This window comes from Podarcis tiliguerta (assembly GCF_965153285.1).
Source record: "Podarcis tiliguerta genome assembly, chromosome: 11".
NCBI classification, from domain to species: domain Eukaryota; kingdom Metazoa; phylum Chordata; class Lepidosauria; order Squamata; family Lacertidae; genus Podarcis; species Podarcis tiliguerta.
Window position 1 is genome coordinate 27,811,055 of NC_139544.1, and position 16,351 is coordinate 27,827,405.

Genomic DNA, 16,351 nt, shown 5'->3' on the forward strand with positions numbered 1-16,351 from the left:
TTGTTTTACTGCTTTATTTTGAACATTCTGCCTGCCACCGACTGCTATATATTTCTGTGTTTGCTTGTCTGTCTTGGCGTTCTGATAGCACACAGTGATTCTCTTGGAATGATCCTGACTTTTCTCCTCGGATGGTGAAAGCTTGAATCATTCTAACCATTTCCTTTCTCAATTGGCTTTGCCTTTTCTTTTCTTACATTTGCATTTGCCTGCCTTCCGCAGCACTGTTGTATTGGCTAGGCAGATGATAGGAGTTATAGTCCAGAACATCTAGAGGGCACCAGGTTGGGGAAGGCTGGTAAATATACACTTGTTTTTCTGAGTCTGTGTAAATGCTGTGAGACCCGAGTGGAAGCTGCTTTTAACAATGCTAAGCTTGGTGTTAATTAACCAAAATAGATTATCCCCTTGCCTCTGCCGTTGCATTTGTGCTAACATTTGGTTATTACCCTTTGCTACGGATTTCAAGTTTTATTTTCATGTGTTGAAGCAAATTCTCACACGGTCTTCAAATTATCTCCTTGGGGGTGTTTTTCCTGAGTTAATCCTGACAGAATCTTCCTGCCAGATATGCCCATCAACTCTCTACATACAGGAACCTCTGTGCTTCAGGCTGTATGCAAATTTAATGCCCATCTCATTTCTGTTTCTCTTACATGGATGACAGATATTGTAACAATAACCTACACATTTCCCTATGGGGTTTCGATTGGATTTCCGTATATAAGAGTGCTTATATATGTTTTTGTTTTTTTGTTTTGCATGTGTGTTTCAGTACAATATTGGTAATGTATATATGGGGGGGGATGTGTGTTGTTTGCTTACATTTATGCATAGGTAAAATGTATATGAATGCATGTGTCAAGGCAGTAAACAGCCAAGGAATATCAGAAATGTATCTAGATCCCAGGGAGACTAATCAGTTACTAAAAAATAGATATGGTGGGGGAAAGTGATAAACAAGGAATGATAAACACGGGATGTATACTGGAAAATAATTCCTAACATTCGAGGGTTTCTGCCTTCATAAGGAAAACAAGAAGCAACAGCATAGGAAATGAGCTTTTGTTTTCTGATGTTTCAAAACCAGCATAGTGAGGGCAAATGATATACCAGCAATCACAGAGTTTTCTTTACATGTGTCTGCAGTCGTCAAGGCAGACTTCAAGTGTTTGTCTGAAACTAATTTTCATCCTAAGTAGCTTAGAAGGATTGGGATCAGTTTAACACCACCTGCTATATTATGTATCTTAAACGGGAATGGTCCTCATTAAAAAGAAAAGAAAGAAGCCTAAACTTAGATGGTGTGTGCGTGCGCCTAAGATGGGGGGAAAGGTTTCAAGTGGAGCTGCTTCATATTTTACTGTGCCCCTTGCACCAGCACCTCAGGAGAATGCAAGGTTGCTGTTGAACTCTCAGCTAGCCATGCTAGTGTGGTTTCATGCCACTGTACATTTGGGTTGCTATAATTGGAGTCATTGCTACATCTTGGGAAAAGAGCTGCTATAATGACTTCATTACAGCAGTGGCAAATGCAGCTCCCACAGTTAGTACACTTGCTGCTTCTGCTTGATCATAGTCCAGCTGCAAACCAGATTATGGTCTCACATGGTCTGAGGTGCTCATATCAGGTCCACCCTAGAATATGAACAAGCGCTGAGAGACTGGCTGAATCATGGAGACCATTCAATAGTGGTTCATATGCTTCGTAATTATACCACACTATAATTATGCAGATCAGGTGATTTGGGGAAACGAACAGTATGGTGCCGCTGTCCAAAAATTATCCACCATGAAGTTATCACCCAACCCCTAGAGTTTCTGTGCTTTTAAAAAAATGATGCTTCATACATATTGGCACGATGGCAAGTATACTTTGCTATTCTGAGGAGGAAAGTGGTTAAAGCTCATTAAGACAGAATTTGTGTTTTTTTTCCCTGATGAAAATGCTACTGATGGAATATTGCTTTTTGGTATTGGGAAAATGAGAAAGGAGCTTCAACCATAGTCGAACTGTGAAATATTTGTCACTAGCAACCTCATACCTAGCGCTGCTCGGGAATTCTAAGAAACAAAAAAATCAGTGCAGTTGTGAAAGGTTAATTTTGCCATCTTGATTCAAAATGGTGTCCAGATACTGATGAAAACAAGTTACTTGATCTCAGGAACCGTAATAGATCTAAAGAAGTATGTAAATGCATAGCAGACAAATAACTTTCTAAAATATATAGTATATATCTAGAAGGCACATGAATTGTAGATTTTTCACAAATACTGAATAGCCACATACATGGAATTGGGGGTGCAAGTAGACTATTTTTTATAAAGAAAGACAGTTGAAATACACATAACACCTTCTCTGTTGGTAAAGGGAATCTGCAGATATTTCTATAATTTGAAAAAACCTGCAATATCTGTGTATATACCATGGGAAGCAAAGCCTCTCTCTGATCACTTTCACCTCTTAAAAACTATTGTCTGTGTATAAGTAGTGAGGGAGAAAGCAGCAAGTTGCTACTGGATTTCGCAAAAACATCTTTGTAACAATTTCTTAGCTGTTCTTGGGTTTGCTCTTTTGCTCTTTTTGCTCTTTTGTGGTCACATTTTACAAATCGCTGATAGTAAAATTGTTACTGTGCTCAAAATCTGTCTTTCAGAATAAATATCTGTTGGTTTTGGGAGGGTCTGACTGATTAAACTGAGAGCAAAACCAAGAATGGGGATTTTAGAAATTTGTGAGAATCCCAGCACAAAATCCTCATTTCTAGTTTAATTAGATTTATAGGGAACAGATTCAATTAAAATATAATTGCATGTGTTGTGTATACTTTGAGACTGTTTTCAGTAATTTTCTTTTCCTCTACACCAACTTTGTGAAACATGATAAAAATATCTCATGACTGAAACATTTCAATTTAGTACATCTAGTCAGGACGCTATGTATGCATGTGTGTAATTCTACATTTGTTCATGTTGAATAATATATGAGTAAAATATATGGAATAGTAGTATGATTTAGAAGAGGTGCTTTTGACACTATAGATACACAGTTTGATTAGTGTAATAGTATGGCAGTATATTTTCATTAGAATATTTCACAATGCACTTTGATGGAACATACATTCTATCAGTAGAATTTTGCTTGTGTTATGTTTCTGTGCTTTCTACATCTTTTTTTTAAGCTGCAGGTAAATCTCTAGGTGCATATCTGAAACAATGTAAATATTCAAAAAACTAAAAGAACCTGGTTCTTGGGCAATTGTACTATATTGCTGCATTCATCACTGATTTTATTGCCTCCAACATAAATTGTACAAGTTTCAATGCTATTCGTGTAGTTCAAATTTCCAACTGGGGCTAGCCATTTATATTTCCTGTTTTGCAAAAATCTCTAGATTGTTTTCCTCTATCTCTGACACCATAGAGCTACCTTATATTGAACTGGGATCACACGGCATCATGCATGTTGAATTTTCTACACAGAAGTAGCTTCCATGTAGGGAATTGCGTGAATCCCTTCATTGCAGTGGGGGCAGGGCATTTTTCATCAGAACAACACTAGGAGGAAGAGTTTGAATCCCCACCTCTGCCCATCAGACTCCCAAGCATGATTGGAGTCTCAGCCAACTGTTCTTTGCACTTCTAAGATGATTTGTGCAACACAGACATTAAATATGTAGGCTCTAATATCTACTGCTCTGGCAAGTTCACCAGTCTGGGTTACCATCCTGTAGGGATTACCTGAATGTGAGCTGCTGAAGGAACCTTCCTCCTGGCATTAGTTGAGAGGTTTTAATATTGTATGTTGCCTCAGTTGCCTTTGGAAAGAGAGGCGACCTATAAATAATAGTACAGGAAGCCACGCAGAAGCACAGAATCAAAAGGTGTTTTGACAGCTGTTCCAAGAAGTGTAGCTAAGCCTTTACATCATATCACAGGTTCCCTTTCGACTGCTTTTTCAGTTGCTTCAAAAGCTCTAAAATCAACATTTTTCAGACACAACCCCTTTCATACACCAGGGATGGGTGAAATGATGTGGGATAGTGTCCTCAAGCTAAACTAGATTTGGGGGCATAACATATTTCAAACTCACAGGCAAGGGAGTGGGTTTGGGTACTTGGTGCTGCACTCTTTCCATTCAGATTCTTACAAAGTTGGGCACCACCTCCACTCTTTGCATGATTCCAGGGGATTCCAGGCACTCACCCAGGGTCTGTATTCCTTTGGAGAATTGAGACACGGCAGAGACTGTCGTAGCTTTAAGAAATGTAGTTTATTCACCTAATTACAGCTTCAGTGCACGTGGAGGGAGTCCAGATCTTACAGCATGGTCATTTCAAGAGGGGCTTGTCTCGCCCACAGCAGTGCAGCCCTGGAGTCCAAGCCATCTCTCCCAGCCACAGCTGAGATTTTTCAAAACTCTGAATCCTTTGCTTTTTACACATCTGAATATACACAATACAGGCTATATGGCTTGTAAAATGAACGTTTGTTGCTGTTCCGAGATGATCCTTGTACAGCTCTTTAACTGCCTTAATTTTCTGAATTCCTTTGTTTTATTCTGTAATGTGAAGAGATGAAAACTGGAAATCATTTGTAAGCAATGTAGAATTTCCAATTCTGGACATAATTTAGCTTAATCCAAAGACTTACTAGGAGAAATACATATTTGCATTTAAAAAGGAAATGGAAGACAATCAGAGTGACCCTGATTGGGACCATGGGGAATAGGTTTAATGCCTTGCTCCTACCCAGTGCACTCCATATGAATTTCCTGCCACCAGCCGCTATTTGTTTCTGGAGCGTTGCTGCTATTCATGGGGCAAACAGAAACTTCAAGAAGCAAGTTTTGGGTGGGGATTTAAGAGTGAAGATTCATCGCCCATATATCATCTTAATCCTCATCGCCCCCTCCCATGACTACTTTAAAACAAAACATCCAATAACACATTTCTTGTATCATCTAGTCGTCTTCCCCAAAGTATGTTTCTCTGAAGTTTGTGCTAAGTAAATAGTGTGAACTAATCAAGGAATAAGAAAACCATTGACAGTCTAGTCAGACTGTGCTGTCCAGAGAATGTACAGGTAATGTGGGGAAGGGGGAGCATATCAAGAGATCTCAGTCATATTCCTACAGATAATGTCAGGGAATCAGATCCCTCCCACAGTTGGCAGCCAAGAATTAGATAAACAAGGAGAGTTCTTACCAAATATTTTATTCAATATCCACAGAGAGAGGCTCAGAAAAAGGGCCTCTCACAGTAATGGCATTGCTCTGAGTAAAGCCCCTCCCCCTCCGTTTCTCCTATTATATGTCATCCCTACGTTGGCTGATCTGTGCTTTCTGCCTCTGAGCTTTCTGTTCTCCTACTTTCAATGCCCTCCAGGTTCTGGGAGAGGGCAGGTCTGGAATACTTTCTAAACATGCTGAGTCTGTCAGCTGTCTCTCCCCTGGTGGTGCTGCTTCTTCCTGCTCCTCTCCCAATATTTCCTATCTTTTCCCCTCTGCAGTCTCTGAGCTGTGACCTCCCACACACCACTGTTGTAAATCTATACTGTCTTTCTCTTCTCTGGAAGGTTCAGGCTGGGGAGGTGGTGTCCACCATTCCTCCCGCTCCTTTGCCCAGCCCCTGACAGATAAGTAGGTCTAGGTCTGTGTAATCAGATGAGAAGAATCCTGCAGGATCAGATCAAAGCCCCATCTAGTTCAGCATCCTGTTCTCCACAGCAACTAGCCAGGCTGTGGGAAACCCACAAGCAAGGCATGAGCACCACTGCATTCTCCTGCTGCTATTCCCCAGTGACTGGCAAGATCCTGGAAGTAACATCCAAAACATGCCACCCTGAGTTCCATGATAGGAGGGAAGAGGGAGGAGGAACAGAGTTGTCTAGCTGTATTTTTATAAAGAACATATTCCATATAAATTTAGCTGCAGAATTGGACAGAACTGGCTAAATGTACTGCCGTGTAGTTCTGAGTCAAATTCTTTGCTAATGTGCCACTTATATGTAGCATGTAAAAGGGTTCTAGTTTTTTCTGCTTTATTATTGTAAAGAATATTTGCCAACATATGTTGAAATGTCAAGTAAGCAGATGTAGAAATTAACTCCAGCATCGAAACAGTAATTTGAGAGGTGACATTCTTGAATAGTAAAGTACTTAAAAAGCAAAGGCTTTTACGTGAAAACTTGTATGCCACCAAAACTGAAGTTATTTGCAGCCGTTGACTGAATCAGTGACTTGCAAAGTTAATATTCTCTGACTCAACGCTAACGCAGGCCCTGTTTTAATACCTAAATGACTCAACAGACCAATCCAAGGCATACACTATTTTTTACATTAAGCAAACAATAAATGCTGTAAGTAAAAATTAAACACAATTTAATTGGAAGCACCTTACATGAGTTTCAAATGGAATGTCCAAGTAAGCATTCAGAGCCAGAAGAATCTGTTCAAGCATGTCCACCCCCAGGAATGAATCTGAAAATTGGAGGCTAAAGCTTACAGATTTGTGCTCATGACTTTCAGCTTTTTATTTTACCTGAAACTATCTTTTTTTTGTAATTTGGAACTAAATCAGTGTATGATGCCATAAAACAATTACTTTCTTGAATACAAAAGTGCCGCCAATTTGTTGAAAGTGCTCTTTTAAAAAACACCTAAAATGTTGCTTTGCATCAGGATCCTTCTAAATTAAAGAGAGCACTTAAGTTTTGTAACTTTGTTGGACAATTGTTAAGGAACTTTACAAGCCACAAAGAATCAGAAAGCTCTCCAACCTGAAAGGCATGGATAATGAGAGGGTTTTTCCGAAAGCTTAATAGGGACATAATTGAATTACATAATAACTTCTTATAGATTGTGATTACCCCTCACATCAGCACTACATTGAAAATATAACTTGACTTTCAGGGCGTACATAATAATAAAGCAAAAAACAAATTGAGAATGGGCTATAAGAGTAATGTGTTCGTTTAGCAAATAATTAATGTACAGAATGGTCTGCTAGGTAAAATGACCAAGACAAAGGCCCAAGAAACAATTGGCAACTCTGTTGGGGGAAATTGAGTACTAAAAAGAGATAAGCTTCAATGAACCTGAAACCTTTACTACTTAGACATTATTTGATCCAGTCATTAATGCAAGCCAGCTGCAATTTGATACTAGTGTATTTCTACCATGAAAAATAATGCCAGTGCCTCTTGGTTGGGACTGTAAATCTGAGTGAGTAAATGAGTGTTGAACTGCAGTTAAGTGCCACGTTGACTGACTTGGATTCTTTAAAATGTTTGTCAACTTAGTAATGTATGGAAGATCACTTACTCTTTGAAGAAATCATCTACCTGAAATTGCTGTGATGAGCATATCTTAATAGACTCTTATCCAACCATATGCATATGAAAATTATGTGTCTTTGAGTGTTTTCTTATGTAAATGTTAAGATTGTATCAAGGAGTATATCAAGAGAACCCATGGCACAAATCAGAAAGTGTGGTCTCGGATCAACACTGCCAGAACAGCAATACACAACATGGTTGTGTCCTTCCACAAGAACATGCATGGCACCATCCAGTATGATGGCTTATCCTCTGACATCTTACTTATAAAGAGCTCATTTGCCCCAGTGCAACAAAGCATGTCTCTCCCGTATTGGTCTCTACAGCCACAGCAGGTGCTGTAACTCTCCAACAGTTTGACTTCACCCCCAAAGATGGGCTCCTCTATTGTCTCCAGAGACAAATGGATTCCAACACACAAAAACTCTGGAATGTTGATAACTTGGTAACCTTTGTCATTGAACCAGTATTTTTCCTCTCTCCAAAGCAGGGAGCTATAGAAATTCTCAATTTGTTGTAAACAAAGATTTATCTATCTTTTTCAAAACAGGTAGCTACAGGTGGCACGAGAAGATATAGGAGGAATATTTGAAATTTGGAAAGCATTTAATCTCACCCCATTTCAAGTCATGTTCCAATGCACTTTTTCTTTAAACATGGTAGCCACTTTCCCCTTCAAACTTCACAATAATGAAAGGTTACATGTATGTATCAAGTGTTATATTGCACTTCGTTATATAGAAGCTGGCAGCCATCTAAAACTCTATGAAAAGTTTAAGAATAAAATAAATGCAGTTTATTAAAACTGCAACTTTAGTTTAAATATTGATAGCAAGTGGAACAGAATGAAACCTTTAAAAAAAACCCACATACAGAATACTTCTGGTTTACAATATTAAACACTAAACCTTACATGAAAAGTTCATGCTTGTCTTATACCTGATGTTGTCAATTAAGGCATGTGATCTTGGCTTAGTCAAGAAGAAAGTTAGATCCAACGTGAGCTTCAAGCGCTAGGCACAGTCGGCTTTTATCCTTAGCTAGTGGGCCAGATCAAGAACTTCCATGCTCAGGTCCACTGGCCAGACTCTGTCCAATCGGCTGCTTATGATTGGCCAGTTTAAACTTTAGACTAGGAGGGCTATCCCACCCTGCAATGCGATCAGACAGGGAATTTGCAACAGCTGGTTCCTGGGACTTGACTCCTTGCAGCCCTGGGAATGGAGGGCAGCCCGCGAGGGTTTGCAGCCACTGTCCACTGGAGCAGGGTAAGTGGCCATTATGTTACAACTAAACACATAAAATTTCCTTCCAGTATTAGGCAAGATTCATTTGATGTTCTTCGGCTTATCCAATTTTAGTATGAAACATTAACTGGAGATATTCCACATGAAGAACTGCAAAGTTGATGGAGCCACCTAATCAAAACAAATTTACCTTGGCAGATTTGTCAACATCAGTGAAGTCTGCTTTTAGCTAAGGCCCTAGAAGTTTTGCAGAATTTCTTGTTTTAATATAAATTTGGGTTCCCACCCCTTCCCTTTCCCCACTTACAATCGTGTAAAGACATTTCACATCATTTTATAGAAGTTAAAGATGAAAGTGCTGTGACTTTGCTTTGAAAATACTGACAATTCCACAATGCAAGCCCCAGAGTCTGTAGATACAAGCATCACATTAGCAGTCCACGAATTACCGATGAAAAATTCATGCCACTGTAGTAACTTTCATATTGGCAAAAGTCAGACAGAAGTGAAAACAGCATATTTAACAGAGAAATCTGTAAATATTCACATAATGATGATGATCTCTGAGACACTTCGCTCCCCCTCAACTGAGGATTGCATTGTACACAAAAAAGAGGAAGGAAAAGTCTCTATCTGCAGCCCAAATTAATGGTGCAGCTTTCTGTATCACTAATTCCTTGTCTGACTTCCATAAAGCAGTGTGTGCTCAACACACAAGCATGGTAGACCTTTACCTTGGTATTGGTTGTTAGCATCACATTCTCCCCAACCCTCTTCAAGAGGTGAGCCACTGCTGTGGCTGCTTTGACAATATGCTTGTCCAGCTCAGCATTGATGGAGAAGTTGCTGGTTATGGTGGAATCTAGGGAAACAAAATCATCTACAGCTTGGGCTGTAGAGCTTCCTGGAAGTGCACTGTAAATACTGTGCCAGGTTGAACAGACCCCCGTTGTTCCTTGAATGGAAGTACAAACCATCTTCAGTTGAGCTGAAGGCATAACAGAGCAACACGGCAAAGTATATGCCAAAGAGAGTTGGAGCAGAAACACAGCTCTGTTTCACAGCACTCTTTATAGAGAAAGCATCGGAAGATGAACGATCATATTGGAAAGTGCCATGGATGTTCTCGTGGAAGGACACAATTATATTGTGGAGCTTAGGTGGGCATCCTGTCTTATTGAGCAGTATGAAGAGTCCTTTTTGGCTGACAAGGTCAAAGGCCTCCATCAGGTCTATGAAGGTGATGTACTCCTACCACACTTAACTGTAGCACGATCTTTGATAGAGGAATATGTTTTTTTGCTGTAAGTGGCTAAGATCTTTTTGCTTTGAACATAGGCAAGAACCTTCTTAATCCAATGAGAATTAGGCTAAAGCTATTCCACTGTACGTTCCATTAAGTCTTTAAGGTGCCACAAGACTATGTCCCTTATTCTACACTTTTTTTAGTACTTTAGAAAAATCTCACAATAGAGACATTTTTAGAGATGCAAAAATTGCCACTATAGTGGGTTGAGCTGACAGAATTATGTTAAGGCCTAGTTTGCATGACACATGGAGGCTCCCAGAGAGGAGCTTGCAGCCACTGCCATGGGATAATGGCTGGATGGAATGTCAGCTCAGGTGCCTCTGCAAGAGGAATTCCTTCCTTCCTCCTGTACTGCGTTCAGGCATTGTTCCCCCCACCCCACAAACAGCCAAGTGGGTGACCTGCACTTGACTGCCACCTTAAATAGGCCAAGCACAGGCTGTGCACAGCTCCCAAGCCCCTGCCACTGATTGGCTCTGTGGGCGCTGCCCACCCATACCTGAGAGGATCATTGTGGCCGGGGGTGAATGGTAGCTGGTAACCATCTTCTCCCCTTGCTACACCAAATGATGAAGCCCTACCTGGACCCACCACAGCTGCATCATGCATCAAAACGTTTCCCACCCAGAGTCCCAGATGAGCTATTATTCCCTCCTCCTGTATTCCAGGCATTGTTTGACTCCAGTGATGTCACTGTATAATCATATCTGGTTTGACTGCATGATCATCACCAGGTTTACTGATGTAGCTGCAAGAAGGGAACACAAATTCTAAAAAAATAGCTGATACTAATCTCATAGAAGATTGAATCAAGTGCTTTGTGTGGATGGTTTCAGCATCAATTTTATTTCATTTTTTTCTCAAAGATGTTGTAATTAAATATATGGAAATGATGCATCTTTTATTATTAGCTCTTTCTCCATTGGTTGTGATTCTTCATTTAAAGTTGAAATCTTAGGTTGCCCAGCAACAATGCAGTCCTGTGTATTTATCTCTTATTAAAAACAAGGTAGCTTTCTATTTGCACAGGTGTGTTTAAAATGGCTGGACAAGAATCATTCTACAATTTTAAGAATTAAAGGGTGTTTTTTGTGAGTCTAGACTCCCACATTTTATACATTTTTTCCATTTTATACATTTTAGCATGTATGGTTTTATTTTGGACTCGGGCTTGGTGCGGATCATTTTGGATGTTCTAAATGTATTAGAATTATGTGATCATTGGTTCCCAGAAATATAATAAAATGAATCTGAACCCAGACTACCACATTATGCCTACGTTTCCATAGTGTTATAAAGGATATAGCAGTTACACTCCCTTCTTTTTTAAACGCCTATTTGCTTCATAGGTTATGGTCTACTTTATGGTAGTAACTGAAAAGGGTGAAGCATGACTGCTCATAAGGAGGCAAGTCATCTGTGCATGGAGTTGTTTTCTTTTTTTTAAACGTAGCTGTTAATTTTTTACATTTATTGGTCTTGTTTTTATGGGTTCTGTATGTTTTGTATTTTTTCTGATTATTTTTATTATTATTTATTTCGTTGTTACCCAATGTGGAATTGAAGAATTCAGTGAAGAGTGGGTTAACAACAACAACAGCAACATTGACTGTGAATTTCTGTTTGGAAATAAGGATGGAGGACATTCCTTGATAGAGATGATGCATTCTACTGGAAAGATCAGGCAGGCCTTTTGCCTCCTCTCTAGGAGGAGGAGGAATCCTCTTTCACCAGACCAACTGGCAGAGTGGACAACTCCCCGACCCCTAAACGATTATTCAACTGGAACCACATTGATGACTGGAACCTAACTGTTACAACGCTACGGATAACAGGAAAGAAAACGGAGAACTAACAAAGGAGACAGAAGTAACAAAAGAACTTGCCCTAACAAGAAAAGACAGAAATCTCAATTAAGGAGCAAAAACCTAAGGAAGGGAAAGGAAGCCCTAACAGTATGTAAGGCAGCAACAGAAGGCATAACCCACACTCATGCAAGATTGTCGGTAGAGGCAGGAGTGGAGGGTGGAACATACTAGATCTCCAAACAGAAATTCATAGTAAGAACACGTTTACATTTTTGTGAGATGAGCCTGGAGAATATTCCTTGACAAGGGACATATCAGAGCAGTTTCCTAAACCAAGGCAGACTTCCTCTGCCCCCCACCCCCATTCCTTGTTCCTCTCAGTGTTTTGGAGAACCTTTGCACTGAAAGCATTGTCCAAGGAGGCATCATCCCTATCAAGAGATGTCCTCCAATTTTGTCTCATAAACAGGCAGTAGTATAATTTTAGGATTATAATCTGCTTTATACCACTGCAGAGGTGTTATATTAATTAATTAATTATCCATAAGTTTTAATAGATGACTTCATTGATTATATCTGCAGAAACTTGCATATAAATAAAAGTCACCCTTAAATAAGATGCATGGCAGGTACCATGTTAAGAGACCTTCTCTGAAAAAGAGTCAGAAGAATACCTTCTAAGATAGCGTCTGTATATGTTTGTAATACATTTTCTCATTTGCTGTACACCACTTGCGGAAATTTATATATTAAGCAGTAATATTTTAAAATAAAATGAATCTGCCTTGTGGGTTTTTCCATGAAAATATGTTTTTAACACAAGTAAACATTTCTTTTAAGTCTCCTTCTTTAAGTCTACTGTGTGATTGGTAGTTATTATAATATTTTTGTTAATCGACTAATCTGTTCTTAATTACAGTGAACTGGGGAGGGGACGATATTTGTTTTCAAATACTTGTGCCTTGTTTCACTTCTGAAAAGATTCCTTATATCAGCTTACGTGAACAAATGAACTGTAACGTTTATAATCTCTTTAGTGTTAATGTGGCTACAGAAGACTCAAGTTTTATTTGCTAGCGTCTGCTTTGTTATCCAAGCTCAGTTGTTAGGGCGCCAAAGCTATTTTCCTATCCCAGTAGTAATCCAAATGCTGGTCTCAGTTGTTCCTTTTTACTTCTAAACCTGTGCTGTTTAAAGTACACTTCCCAAGAAGCCTGTAAGTTTCTCAATACTTGACTGCCCTCACATGAATCCTTGGAAGGATCATGGTGGCAAGCTGCTGCTGCTGCTACTACTAACGTTAATAACATTGAAAACATTGTCTTGCGTGAGTCCTTGAAGCTTTGGGACACTTCTTTGCCAAAATTACAAAATTCACAGGTGGCTCTGCCGCTATGAGAGAAACGGTGTCTAAACTCTAGGCTTTAAAAAGTATAATTTTTTTCTTTTTGCCTGAGAAAAAGTGGGTTGCCCTGTGTAAGAACTGCTGAAAGCAACAGATTTAAGGACATGTTTAATAGTTTTTTTCTGTGCCAGAAATGGGAAATTTTAGTGTATAATACTCTATTTTGCATATTGTCATTCAAGGAAATCTAAATAGCTTGTCGTTCTCTTTGGTTCCAGCTGTTCCTCTTTGTGACCTGGAATTTTGAGCTGTACATGATTCCTCTGACACTGTTGCTACTGTTGGTGTGGAACTACTTCCTGATTATTTCAGGGAAAGATAATAGACAACGTGATACGGTAAGCATCTCTTAAGCTTTTTTGCTGCGGGGGCAAGGAAACTGTGAAAAACACCAGAGACCTGGTGCAAAGTTGTAGATGCTGGAACATAAAATCTTGGCATGTACCTCCTTCCAGCACTTCTCTGATGAAAATGGGGACAATGGGTGGGGTTCAGGGCAGAGTCTGGGAACCCAACAGCACTGACAGTGGCAGGGCAACACAATCTAGACTTGGAAGTGCAAGGGGAAACTAAAAGCACATGAGAATATATGGCTCCGGTTGACAGAAAAACAGTGCTGTATGCACATCAAATAACAAATGCATATTTATTAAAGAGTATTGGTCTAATTTTATAAAACACAGCAATAAGTGACCAGCTGAAGTCCAGTTAATAGATGGTAGATAATAATTATGTACAGGCAGCTACCATTTTGCACAGGGGTTCAGTTCCTGATCCTTGCACGCGTTGGCAGATTACACCCTGTTGGCAGCCCACCCTGTTCTGCCACCATTCTGCCTTCTTCTGAGTCCAGAAAGACCCCTGTGTAGGCGGACACGTGTCAGTTGGGTGCGTGTAAAATGGTTGCTGCAATTAGAAGCATTTATGAGTACAGGTAACTTGCAGCTTGGGTGCATTTAACTTACACAATTTCAACTTTATGCACCTGATGGATGGCCAGTTGAAATCACACAAACTGAACACAAGGAAAGTGGAGAATTTAAAAATATTCCCAGTGTGGAAAGAGTTTTTAAGCTTTCCACCTTGCTTACTGGGGTTTAGGAGGCCTTTCTTGGGGGATGAGACCCATTCAGCGCACTAGTTCCGGAAGGTAAGATTACCCCTACAGGGGTGGTTCTAAGGGGTTATTTTGACATTCACAATAAGTTGCAAGTTACCTGTACCTTGGAGCACATGTACGTAGAGGGCTGAGTCCAACATTTCATTGGCCCAACGTACCCAAATTCATGGAGGTTGTCTTTATATTTCAGTGGCTGTTAGCCACAGTGGCCGTATTGACCCTTCATGTGCTTCCTGGAGTCAAGAATAGGAAACAGAAAGGTGGGCTAGATGAATCATTGGTTTGATTCACCAAGCTTCCTTTTCTGTTCTTATTCCTCTTTAACATGCTGATATGCATTAAAGAAAATTAAAATGCAGCATCTCAGAAGGCCTTTGCCCATAGAATGCCTCTCCTACATAACAATCTCAGTTTCCCAATCAATTCCAGCATGAGAGTCTGTAATAATGCTTCAGATCAATGACATTATTCACCAAGTTGCTGTCTGATTATGACAGATGGACCAATCTTATCTCATCACTTTTAAGTGGCAGGGAAACATTTTCCACCTATATGTATGCTTTGTTCTACTTTGTAGTATTTTTAACTAATTTTCTAATGGCTTAAAATGTTCTTTTATTTCTGAGTGTTACTACGTGTCCAAGAGCAAATACCATTAATCTTTTTTTGTCTCAGCCTAGAGACAAAAAGGTTGCCTTTTTACAGCAATTTATAAAAATAAAATAAATAAATAAATGATGGAGAGGGGTTTGCCTTGTGGGACAAGGAACGGTGCTTCTTCAGTTGTGGAACATCTTCTTTGGAACTCAGCTTCTCAAAGAAACAGTCTTTGTTGTGTATTACATAGGTGATACTGAGTTACGAGGAAGGACCTCAGTAGCGTGTTCTAGATAGGGATATTTCTATTTAGAAATATTTATTTCTCTTTATTTCTACTCTATTTATTTCTCCTAATGATAAAGCTCTTTGGCTTGTGAAGGGCCTCCCCCCTTTGTGGCCTCTTTCCCTTTCATTCATTCTAGAACAGGCATAGGCAAACTCCGGCCCTCCAGATCTTTGGGACTATAATCCCCATCATCTCTAGCTAACAGGACCAGTGGTCAGGGATGATGGGAATTGTAGTCCCAAACATCTGGAGGGCTGGAGTTTGCCTATGCCTGTTCTAGAAGGTCAGTCTTGGAGAAAAGGAAACAGAATGGAACTCAACTTAGAATAGGTCAAAAGTATTTATGAGCTGAGCTGAAATTGAAAGGGATATTTGACTCTAATTACAAAAGCTCACTATGTGTTTTTGAACTGTCACCACCACCCTCAGTTCTGAAACTCGACAATAAAACAACTGTTATATATTTTGGTCTTCTCCCTAAGTTTCTGCCACTCTTTCTTTATCATTCTGTTAGTAATGTAAATAGAAACTGCAACACAAAACAGTGGTGCCACTGATATAGCCCAGGTGTGGGTCACAGCTTCTCAGTTGAACACTATTTTTAAATTATTCATTTGTGGGGAGGGGTTTCAGTTTATCATAATAAGCTGCAGCTTTTCTGGTATCTCAAGGTAGTTATCAAATTAATAAATCAAATATTTGATTAGGATGCAGTTCTATGCAGAAAGGATGGCGATGGGCCTTCCCCATTTATCTTTGCAATGCAAATAAGGAAGTCCCAGTCCCTACACTTCTTTGGTTCTGCAGTTCACACAGAGTTCCTCATTCATGCACTACACTTCCCTGCCCCCCATATAAAGTTCCCTTTGTTGTTGTTCAGTCGTTTAGTCGTGTCCGACTCTTCGTGACCCCATGGACCAGAGCACGCCAGGCACTCCTGTCTGCCACCGCCTCCCGCAGTTTGGTCAGACTCATGTTTGTAGCTTCGAGAACACTGTCTAAAGTTCCCTTAGAGCAATTCAACTCTCACCTCCTGTGTTTATGCAGTGTTTTTCTCATGACTGAAGGCTAGTTTTCAAACAGGGCAGTCCCCATGTTTGAGGGCAGTCTTCTTTCAGGGCGAAAATCCTATATTGCTCCCACAAGCAATAGAAGGTGTAAACACATGGTTGAGGCTGACTGTGTAAAGCATGTCTCCATCCATATTATGACTGCTGGGCAGTCCATTTGTGCCCTCA

At 39.8% G+C, this 16,351-nt stretch overlaps 1 protein-coding gene across 11 annotated transcripts in view; it reads left to right on the top strand.

The window, feature by feature from the left end:
• MCTP1 (multiple C2 and transmembrane domain containing 1) overlaps positions 1-16,351 on the top strand; it is a 166,912-nt gene that overhangs the window by 121,216 nt on the left and 29,345 nt on the right. For 10 of the 11 annotated variants that reach the window (XM_083403796.1, XM_083403800.1, XM_083403799.1 and 7 more), the window contains one exon: positions 13,326-13,445. In XM_083403796.1, the coding sequence (XP_083259922.1) occupies positions 13,326-13,445 (120 nt within the window). Of the gene's footprint in view, positions 1-7,888; positions 8,144-13,325; positions 13,446-16,351 lie in introns of those variants that run through there. The other variant, XM_083403804.1, reaches the window with a different exon arrangement.